Here is a 10,082-nt window from a genome sequence, read left to right on the forward strand (position 1 = left end):
CCCTCTCCTGGCTCCTGCCTTCTCCGCTCCTCAGAGCCTAAACCCTGCCCTGACACCCTCTGAAGAGACAAACACCACAAGGATGTGCGCCTGAACCAAAATCCTGGTGTTTAATAGATCAGATTCTCATGTGACCACTCAGGCACACAGGAGGAAGCAGCTAGAACACATACAGAGCTCTGCAGCCCAGACAGTCCCTTGCTCCCTTTCCTTACCAGAACACCAGGGATACAGCACCAGTGCCCCCACACTCAGCACCCTCAGACCCCAGCCAGGCAGCTGCATGCACTGCAGGGCAGGAAAAAAACAACATTCCACTACAAGGAGAGGGCCAGTGCGGAGTCACTCCCACCCACCACCCTTCCAACTGCAAAACATTTTAAAACAAAAACAAATAAATACACAGGACAAGCCCCAGTCCTGCAAAAAGAGAAAAAGAACAGCCCAACAGCTTGAGTTTCAGAGGCAGCTCTGCAGCAGCTTCTCCCTAGAAAAAAGGCTCCCCCAGCACCTCACACAGTCGCTGGCAGCACGACGCCGTGGTCCTCATCCGTCTCTATCCCAACCTCCTCCTGCATGGCACCGAGCAGATCAGAACAGGCTTAGGTTTTGGCTCAGCAGCCCTGGGCAGGGCCCAGCCTTTGTACTTACAAAGAATTGCTTCTTGCTCTTGGGGTACCCCTCCAGGATGGCATCCAGCAGCTCGGTGGCCTGGTGAGACAGGGCACGTGAGGGCTGTGGGCAGCGGTCCCAGCGGGGCCGTCACCGCCCACCCGCACCACAGCCGGTACCATCCGCTTCCTCCGGCGCCACTCCCGGCGGTACAGCTGCTGCTCCCGGCACACCTGCCAACAGCACCAGGTCAGAGCCGCCCCGTGGGGCTCTCATGAGCCCCGGGCAAGCAATGCCTGTAAGGGAAGTGCTGGGTCCTGGCAGAGGCCCAGCCCAGACTGGCCCCGGGTTCACACACAGCAGCTGTTCACCTTCTCTTTTTCCTCTGGAGTCACGTGGTTGGTAGCAGACTTAATCCTCTCCAGTTTCTCCGTGTAACTGGCACAGTCCTTCCTCAGTGCCTCGATCTCCCCGCCAATCTCAGGGGTTGTCATGGAGCTGTTCAAGTCCTTCAGCTCTGGGAAGGCGGCACCGATCACCGGCCGGGCTGCCAGCCGGCACCAGGGCACAGCTACCCGTGCCCTCGGAGACCCCCCGGTGCCTCGGGGCTGCCCGGCCAGGCACACTCACCCGCCTCCATGTGCCGGCAGCTCTGCTGCAGCGCTTGCAGCTGGGAGGAGCGCGCGGCGATTTCCCCGTCCAGCTCGCGGAGCTCCGCATCGCTGGCGGCCGGGAGCTGCTCCTGCGGGGAGCGGCGGGTCAGGGGTGCGGGGTAAGCGGGGCCAGCGAGCGGCGGCGGCCGGGGCTCACCTGGTCAGCGAAGTAGATCTTCTGTTTCCCGTAAACCTTCTCACGCACGCGGCCCTGCTGCGCCAGCTGCTCCAGCGCCTTCACCACGGCCTGCGGGACGCGGCGTCAGCCCGGGGCCGGGCGCTCCTCGCCCCAGCCCGGCCCGGTCCGGCCCTGCTCACCGCCTTGCCCAGCCCGTGCTCCCGCTGCAGGTTCCCGAAGGCATCCTGGGCGCTGTACGGGCGGTTCTGCTCCCGCAGGTACCGCAGCAGGACAGCGGTGGCGCCTCCTGCGGGACCAGCCCCGGTCACCGCGGCCTCCTGGGACCGCAGAGGCCGCCCGGTGCTCCCCCGCCACTCCCGCACTCACCGCCCGGTGCTCCCCCGCCACTCCCGCACTCACCGCCCGCCGCGGCCTCGCGCCCTTTACTCATCCCGCGGCCCCGGCCCTCCAGCCCCGCTCCGCTCCCGGTTGCCGCCGTTCGCGCACTTCCGGCGCGCCGCCTGCTCCCCGCCACTGGCGGAGAGGGCACGGGCGGACTGTGATTGGCGGGGCCGGCGGAGCCGCGCCCCCAAAGCGCCGCCGAACGTTCGCCGCTCCGGTGCCGCCCCGGCCCCGCGGAACAGGGCGCGCACGGGCGGGGCGGGGCGGGAGCGGGGCGGGCCCGTGCGCCGCACGGCGAGGGGCGAAACGTCGGCCGCAGAGCGCCGGGCGGGGTTGGGTCGGCGAGGAGGCTCCGCGCCCCCGGGCAGGCACTCACCGACCGGACCCGGGCCCGGCGCTCCCGCCGCGGGGTGAGAAGCGCAGCCCCCTCGCCCCCCCACCTCTGCACCGGACGCGGCCAGCGAAGGGGCTCGAACCCGTATGGAATAACCCGTTACCGACTTCCCCTTCCCGGCTGAGGCCGCTCCCCCGCCCCCAACCGCAGCCCCGGCACGGCCGACGCAGTCGGTTAGGCAGAGTCAGACAAACAGCAGCCGGTAACAGGGTCCCTGACGAGGTACGTTCTTGGCTGCACAAACGTGATCAGAACCGGGTCTATGGCTTAGGAAAAATAATGGGGCCGCTCGGTGGGCAGAGTGGGGGTGGCTCTCCCTGGGGTTTGCTGGTTTGTTCACAGGACCGCGGTAGGTGCGAGCTCCTCAGTCACTGGCGGTCTGGGCTGCTGTCCCCCGTCCGGTTCCCACTGCTGGGCTCTGCCTGCACAAGGCTGGAGGTAGCAAGGTGCGCCCAGGGGACACACCACCGCCCTGGCAGCCCTGCTCCACCTCCTCCTTCCTCCAGGAAAACTGCCGGGGGATGTGCAGCCTCAGCCCTGCCCACGGGAACGCACTGGAGCAGCACAGGGGTTTCTAGCAAAGTGTTAGTTGGCTGTTAACAAAGGCTGTTAGTTCAGAAAAGCAACACAAGAGCAGGGGCTACACGTGGATGTTCTTGCGGGTGGTCTGGTGGTCACAGCAGGTGTCTTATTGCCATTGGGCTCTTACAAAACAGCATCACAAGGAGCTGGAACCGAGGGAGCAGCCAGTGCAAGGAAAACATTGCGGCTGCACAACATCCACAATGGAGCAAGGGGCTTGGTTCCACCTGGAGTTGGATATTGCTGGGAGAGAAGACTTGGATTTGTGCACACATGAGGAGCGAGGAACAGCTGTCTGAGACAGAACAGCACTGAGTCCCAGACACCACGTCTAAGGGGCTCTGTCCTGTTCCCCTGGTTACACATCAGCGCCAGAATTCAGTGCACAATTGTCCCTGGCGATGCTGTCAGTCCCACTGGACTTGAGAGCTGCAGACACCAGATTTATTGTCTTAGAGAAAGTTTGGAGCAGGTATCCTGTCAGACAGCGCAGGGTGATTGTGGAGCTATCCCATCAATGCCTCTTCCCTACAGATTGCCAGCGTCCTTTATTTTAAAATCCAAGCGAGGCTACAGAGTCACAAGTCACAGTGGTGTACCCAGCCAGGACTGGCTGTCACATCACTCAGACTCACGGGAGACAATTGAGAGAACTGTGCAAGGCTTTTCCTTCTAGGATTCCCTCCATGATGCGCAATACAAAACCAGAGGGAAGTGACAGGATGGCTTACTGGCCCCGGGAGCCAGTGGGATCCAGCTGGTTCAGCTCAGACTGATCCAGCAGTTCAAAGTCATCCCCTTCGGCATCAGTGTCCAAGTCCGAACTGGCCGCTCTGAGGTGAGTCTTTGCCCCTCTCTGGGGATTGGTGCTGCGTGAGGAGCCTGCCTGAGGGGCTCCTGACAGTGCCAGCTGGATCATACCCCTGGTGACAAAGCCAGTGATGTTGTTGGTGAGATTCTGCACTGACGGCAGTGTGCCAAATTCCTCCTGCTCGTATGGGAGCTGCAGATCCTCTGTCCCTTGTGGGCGGTATGCCAGGCTCGGGATCCCAATGCTGGTGTCATCTTCATCATCTATGCCGATTGCTTCTGGGTTTATGGAGGGGAAGTCAGGGAGATCCCTGGCAAAAGATTCTTCTGGGTCACTGTGACCATCCAAGTCTGGAAGAGGAGAAAGTGCTTTAATTGCCAGCACCCACCCAGCACCCACAGGCCCAGGCAGGAGCTGGGCCAGCACCTCCCCTGGACGGACTGTTGGGAGCTCACAGACCACACTGTCTTCAACCTCTCCCTCCCTCCCATCCCAACTGTTCATATCCCATTGACCTCCCAGCTCACTCACAAGGAATCCCAGTGCTGAACCAGCCACCTGCTAGAGGGGAGCACCCGAACCCCCAACTGCGCTGCACCCGCACCCACAGCCAGGCTGGCAGAGCTGGATCTGCCTTTGCAGAGCTGCTGCCATCGCTCCACTCAAGCACCACACGAATGAAGGAGGAAGCTTCAGTTCTGAACAGAACGGGCAGTTGCAGCTCATTTCCAGCAGCAAGGCCGACATCAAACAGCCAGACTTCAATGACGGGAGGTAACACATCCTCCCTCCGACCCATCACACTGGTGCCTGCTTGGTATTCCACACCTTCCAGAAGCTGCCTGTTTCCTCTCACCTTCTGATCCCTCTGTCAGGGGAGTCTGGCCCCTTGAAAGGTTAAACATCCCATTTTCAGTATAGGAAACCTCAGCATCTGAATGCTCTGAGTCAGAGATGGTCAGTTCCTTGGCGACCATGGAGTCATCCAGCTTTGAAATAAAAGATAAAATTGAAAATATCAGCACTAGAAAGCTTATCCCCATGCCTCAAGACAAAACAGATGATAGAGTGGCCTCCAGCTAAACCTGGTCTTCACAGGAGACTGGTACCTGAGTCTCATTCACATTTACTGTGCAGTCTAGGAGACTGCAGCTGGCACAAGCAGCTTTGGACATTCTTTAGTGGGACAGAATGGGAAAGACCTATCTGAAAGGATAGTGCCCTCATCTGCTCTCCCATCACTCTCAGCTACACTGTGCTGACACACAGCCAGATGCTGCATGTCCCCACAGCGTGGTTTGTTCTTTCCAGCTGAGCTCTTCCCTCTCCCCGAGGGTCGGTTACCTTGGGGCAGAATGCAGCCAGCTCCTCTTCGCTGTCACTCCCGTCGTCCGTGGCCTCCTGACCAAGGGCCCGGCCACGCACTGTTAGAAACCAGACACAAAGCTGTTACTGCTGCTGGGACAAGGCTCTGCAGAACCAGAAAACCCCAAACTGAATGTAACAGAGCAGAGCCAGCTCTGTTCCACAGCAGAGCCGTGATCATTTCTGACTGCGGCTGTAGCAGGTTTTTTGCTGAGATGAACATGTTTAGAACTCCCTCGCACAGAACCTTTCCTCCTTTTTCCATAATAGAGAACACACAGTTCTGGCAGCCAAGAACTGGAGCAGCTCAGTGCTGTGAAAAGCCCACAGCAGCTGCTTCCTAGGAGATGGCTGCAGAGGCAGAGCTGCCTCTCTCTCTTCCCAAGGCAGTTCCAAGAATTTGCCATGCCAGACATGCAGCCCAACCGCCCACAAAGATGGGGGCTTCTGTTCATAGCCCGTTTCAGGTACCAAAGATCAAGGTTTGAAACCCTGGGGCCAGAAACAGCACAGAACTCACGTTGCCTCTCCCGCTGCCTCGCTATCATGTATCCCCGGACGCTGAAATCCAGCCGCTGCAGCAGCGGCTCCAGCCGCAGGTACATGCGCTGCCCCAGCCTGTGGTACACGGCGAGGGGCCACAGCAGGACGAAGAGCACTGCAGTGAGTGGGAATGCGGGTTAGAAGGTTGTTCAGGATGCTGCTTGGCAAACATCCTGCCCGTTTTGTGACGCAGCACAACACACAGAGCACGGCAGATCTGAGCACTGAGGGCAGTGCTGTGGGAGGCCGTTAGAACTGGTGCCATCACCTCTGCCAGTTTAACAAAATTGAGAGGCCAACCTGTTAGTGCTCAGATCTGTAGTTACCAAGCACTCAAAACATGTTCTCTCCAGAGCAGACTTTGAGTCCTGGTCAAGAACCACCACATTCCTGGCAGAATGTATTATTTTAAATTTTAAAGCCATTCACACAAGCTTTCCTCTTGAGCCCCATTCCTTGGACATTTGGCACCCACTCATCTCTTTTCACATGGAAGTCTGTATTGGCACAGAGATTTACTTACACAGCAAGTATGAGAGCAAGAGCCCAGGGATATACCGGCCCAGGACAGCCAGGAAAGTGAACACTCCACACACTAGAAGGCAAAACTGAACATGGGAGACAGTGAGTTTCCAGGGTTAAGCAGTAGGTTCACTCACTTCTTGACCATCTCAGTCTCTGCAAATTCTGGGTCAAGTCATCGTTCCAAGGAGGGTGAAGCCTTCACAGCATCCTACCATGTGCTCCAGCATGGGCACAGACACAGGCACATCTGCCCTCAGAGCCACAGGCAGCCAAGGCCTCCTGCCTGAGGGCAAGAGGAGCTTCCTAAAGCAGGGACACCAAAAGCAAGGAAGAGGCTAAACAAGAGAGCTCTTCAAGGTGAAGAGGACAAGGACAGTATCACTGTGCTACAGGTTTCTCTTTCCATGAACTCAATAAAATAAAGAAAAAGCTTGACACACTTTCTCAAGCTGCTAAAACCCAGTGAGGAGACAAGTTTGACGGGCACTTGAAAAGCCAGAAACCTACAGAAGGAGCAGCCACACCCTCACTTCAGTGGTGCAATCCACACACTAACGTTCACTTTCTCCTCCCTCCTCCACAACCTGGTTATTCTGACTGTGCTTTCCATTCTTCCCCACCACCTAATAGGCACGGTGTTGTGGGAGACATCCCGTGGCAACCTCCCATCCAGGAACGTGTTCAGCCAGTGCTGGATGCCAGCACAGGAGGATCCTCGTGGTCAGCAGAGGCTCCACACCAAACAGGTTATTTCTGAAGTCTCTATGTTCTTACCTTGCCAGGACTTTGCCTCTTGAAAACGAAGAGATTACTTAAGAAGTTGGTCCCAGCCACCCATCCTTCAGCCAAATGATGACAGAGCTCCGGCACTCCGAGCAGCCGAGGGTGGACGTATCCCCAGCTGCAGTGAAGGCAGAATTTGGGAACAGATATTGCTGCATCAGTGTCAGTGTTGAAGACCCTTGTTACAAATACTTGTCTCAGTGCTTCCTTCTGTTCCCAGCCCAGCATGGAGCTCTAGAGATGAGGGTCACCGGCCCTCCAAGCAGTGGCCTGCCCAAAGCAGTTCATCTACAGCCCTTAGCAGCCTATACAGCATCCCCGTGCTCCCACAGCAGCTGAAGAGCAGGAATTTCAGTCAAGAGCCTGGACTAGTTTCCATACTGCTGGAGGGAGTGTGCAGTGCAGAGGCAAATCAAGTGAATCCATTTACTTTTTCTGTGTTTATCTGGTCAACTGCAGCCTCTAAGTGTTCAGCATGAGGTCTAGAAGCAGCCTTGCACCTCACCTCATATACTCAGTTACTCGAGAGGCCTTGAATTGGTCAGTTTTGTTAGTGCTGCTTAACTGCTAGTCACGAGTACCTGAAGGTTAGAAAGAGCAATTCCTTTTGTGCTTGGGCCTCTTAAAAAAAATGAATAAAGACAATTGTCCTTTGGCACCAGCTCAGGTGATTTAATCAGGAGCTGACATCCAGCAGAGCCTGGCAGTGGTGGCAGGAAGGTGTGCCCAGAGAGGCAGGTGTGAGCAGTGAGGCAACACCTCAAAGTTTCTCAACCCATTATTAATGCTGCAGTCAGATCATAACTATGCAGGAACAACTGCTGGAACAAGCCTGTTAAATATTCCCTATCAAGTCTCAGAAGACTTCATTAATTCCCACAGAAATGCTGTTTTCCTCCTACTGGAGGCCCATACAAGAGGAATTGCTCTTAAGGCAGGGGGCAGGGAATCGAGCACATGTATCTGGAGGCTGGTGTGAAGGCAAAGTATAATAAAAATGGCTTGGGCAAGTTAAAAACTTCTCACAACCACCTGACTGCATCTGGGTCTCCATCTGCCCTTCACAGAGCAGCTCCCAGCTCCCTCCTCCCTTCTCCCCCTCCTCCTCACCCGAAGGAGCCATCATCCCAAGCATGTGCAGGTAACAACACAGTATCACAGCAAAGTATCACAGCAGAGGAGTCAATTAGTTTCCTACCTCTCATTGTCTAATTCATCAGGTCTTGCCACTAAAATATTAAGAACAGACACTACATTAGTTGCAAGGAATTCGCCATGGGAACGCTTAGCTCTTGGGATTTAAGTAAAGCTTTAATGAGCTGGGGAACACCTGGATAAGACATTAACTGTAATTACAGGATGGAGATGCATCACTCCATAACAAAATCTTGAGTGTGTACGTGTGACAGCACAGGACTGCAAGAGTCTTCCTGTTGCTCCTCGGTGTTTGTTGGACACTAGAGGCTGCCCACTTCCCTCTCCCCAACTCCTGCACACACCAGCTGGGCAGCAGGAACAGCCTGCAGACTGGAGGCATCAGGGATTTAAGTCTTTTGATACTTTCTCACCCAGGCTGGGACTTGAAAGGGACGTACCAGCCACCCTGAGAGATCGAATCAGAGGGATGAGGGAGTTGGACAGACACTGTCTCCTAAGAAGGAGCCTGAGCCAAGCTTTGAAACCGAGGAAAGCTTTAATGTCTTCCCAGGAACTACAGAGAACATGGATTGAAGCAGAAAGCTGGGAGCCGAACTTGCTGGTTAGTCAGGGAACCAGCCCTGGGAACATGCAGACCCTCACACTGCTCCAAACTAACCTGTCCATGCGAAGCCAAGGGACCCCGAGCTGCTCGGAATGGGGGTGTTCATCAGTGTATTAATGTCACAAAGGAGGGACACAACTGCTTTGGTTACTGAAAGCTGAAAACTAACTTCATTAACAGCTGTTCAGATGCCTCTTCTCCCAAAGAAATCTCTGATCAACAGCAAGGCTGGGACTTGTCTTCATCCTAAACTGGATTATTATGGATTCTGAGGAGGAATCCAGATGAGTTCCACATATGCTTCAATTTCTCTGGTACTGAATGCTCAGAAAGTGAATCACTGTCTCAAACCTGCACTAGGTCACGTACACCCTGTGGTTCAGGATTACAAGACAAATACCAGTGTCACAAGCACAAAAAGGACTTATGTTTACACAGGTTAGAATTTTCCAGCTCTGGAACGAGCATGCCTGCAGTACTCTTGCCAGCTTCTAGACCCTTAAAGCAAAAGGCTCAGGTTTTAACAATTTAACTGCAGGCAGTGCAGAGCCTGTACCTGTGGGGCTGGAAACAGGGCTTGATTTGCTGCTATGAGCTCAAAAACTTACCGCCAATTTCTGGCCAGATTTTGTGCTTCCACTGGTCTAGACACACTACTACTATGAGGGTAAGTGCAATCAGGAACAGCAAACGAAGGGAAGTCAGAGCAAAGAACCTGTGGGGAAGAAACCAACGAGTCGGTGCTGGCCAGATCTGTGTGAGACACGAAGAGGGAACACAAACCAACCTAAAACCAGCCGCTCAGAGAGAAAACTCAGCACCTACTACTGAGTCAACACACACCATGCCCCGAGGGCAGCTGCCGGGTGACCCTGGTCTACTCGTGTAAATTCTCCCGGGCCGGCCCTGCTGTACAGCTCCTGTCCCAGGCAAGCTGCCCTCCCTCCACTGGCACACAGCAGGCTGAGTTTTCCCAGCTACTGTGATGCTCTCAGGTACACGGAGAGCACGCGGACGGGGCTGCAGCAGACCCAGCGCTCCCAGGTCCCTCCTGCCCGGAGCGGGACACGGACCAAACCCGCGGCCCCTGACGGACCCGGGGGCAGCTCCCCCAAACCCCCGCCCCCGCAGCCCTGGCGATAGGGGCTCGGCGGGGCCGCTGCGCCGCCCGCCCTGCGCGGCCCGTTCCCAGTCCCGGTGCCGGTGCCGGTCCCAGCCCCGCCGCTCACCAGAACAGGCCGTGCACCGCCGCCCAGCACAGCGCGCTGCGGCCCGGTCGCTCCCACACCAGCGCGGCCTGCACGGCGCCTAGCAGTGGCTCGTAGGGCCCGAGGCGGCAGCGCAGTGCCGCGCTCAGCGCCTGCACCCGCCGCTGCCGCTCGCCGGGCCCGGGCCCAAGCCCGGACCCCGCCGCCGCCGCCGCCATCGCTCCCTCACGGCGTCAACATCCGCCCGCCCGCCGCGCGCGCGCGCCCGCCGCAGGCATGGCGGCCCCCGCCACCGACCGCAACTCCGTCCTGGGCGCCGCCATC

The 10,082-nt window shown here is 57.0% G+C and overlaps 2 protein-coding genes across 2 annotated transcripts; both read right to left on the bottom strand.

Moving 5' to 3' along the window:
* Positions 1 to 85: 85 nt before the first annotated feature.
* PSMC3IP (PSMC3 interacting protein) lies at positions 86 to 2,016 on the bottom strand. The gene is made up of 8 exons (XM_032134296.1): positions 1,804 to 2,016; positions 1,584 to 1,690; positions 1,423 to 1,512; positions 1,243 to 1,354; positions 984 to 1,129; positions 792 to 845; positions 652 to 711; positions 86 to 572 (listed from the first exon to the last, which is right to left on the bottom strand). The coding sequence occupies exons 1-8, from the start codon at positions 1,832 to 1,834 to the stop codon at positions 513 to 515; spliced, it is 660 nt and encodes a 219-aa protein (XP_031990187.1). The 5' UTR covers positions 1,835 to 2,016; the 3' UTR covers positions 86 to 512.
* A 366-nt stretch (positions 2,017 to 2,382) lies between these two features.
* Positions 2,383 to 9,991, bottom strand: RETREG3 (reticulophagy regulator family member 3). The gene is made up of 9 exons (XM_032134291.1): positions 9,780 to 9,991; positions 9,159 to 9,265; positions 7,987 to 8,017; positions 6,780 to 6,906; positions 6,004 to 6,088; positions 5,458 to 5,595; positions 4,917 to 4,996; positions 4,429 to 4,561; positions 2,383 to 3,922 (listed from the first exon to the last, which is right to left on the bottom strand). Exons 1-9 carry the CDS (start codon positions 9,974 to 9,976, stop codon positions 3,489 to 3,491), a joined length of 1,332 nt encoding a protein of 443 aa, XP_031990182.1. The 5' UTR covers positions 9,977 to 9,991; the 3' UTR covers positions 2,383 to 3,488.
* Positions 9,992 to 10,082: the final 91 nt, after the last annotated feature.

This window comes from Corvus moneduloides, chromosome 26 (genome assembly GCF_009650955.1).
Source record: "Corvus moneduloides isolate bCorMon1 chromosome 26, bCorMon1.pri, whole genome shotgun sequence".
NCBI classification, from domain to species: Eukaryota; Metazoa; Chordata; class Aves; order Passeriformes; family Corvidae; genus Corvus; species Corvus moneduloides.

What these genes read in the sequence shown, in the direction of transcription:
- RETREG3 (XM_032134291.1), bottom strand. Translation starts at nt 9,976, where the DNA reads ATGGCGGCGGCGGCGGCGGGGTCCGGGCTTGGGCCCGGGCCCGGCGAG. An exon ending in AATCTGGCCAGAAATTGGCG is followed by an intron (nt 8,018 to 9,158) that starts GTAAGTTTTTGA and finishes TTAATATTTTAG; the next exon opens with TGGCAAGACCTGATGAATTA. An exon ending in CCTGACAGAGGGATCAGAAG is followed by an intron (nt 3,923 to 4,428) that starts GTGAGAGGAAAC and finishes CTCCTCTTCCAG; the next exon opens with ACTTGGATGGTCACAGTGAC.
- PSMC3IP (XM_032134296.1), bottom strand. Translation starts at nt 1,834, where the DNA reads ATGAGTAAAGGGCGCGAGGCCGCGGCGGGCG. An exon ending in CTGCCGGCACATGGAGGCGG is followed by an intron (nt 1,130 to 1,242) that starts GTGAGTGTGCCT and finishes CCGCCTTCCCAG; the next exon opens with AGCTGAAGGACTTGAACAGC. An exon ending in GGCGCCGGAGGAAGCGGATG is followed by an intron (nt 712 to 791) that starts GTACCGGCTGTG and finishes CTGTCTCACCAG; the next exon opens with GCCACCGAGCTGCTGGATGC.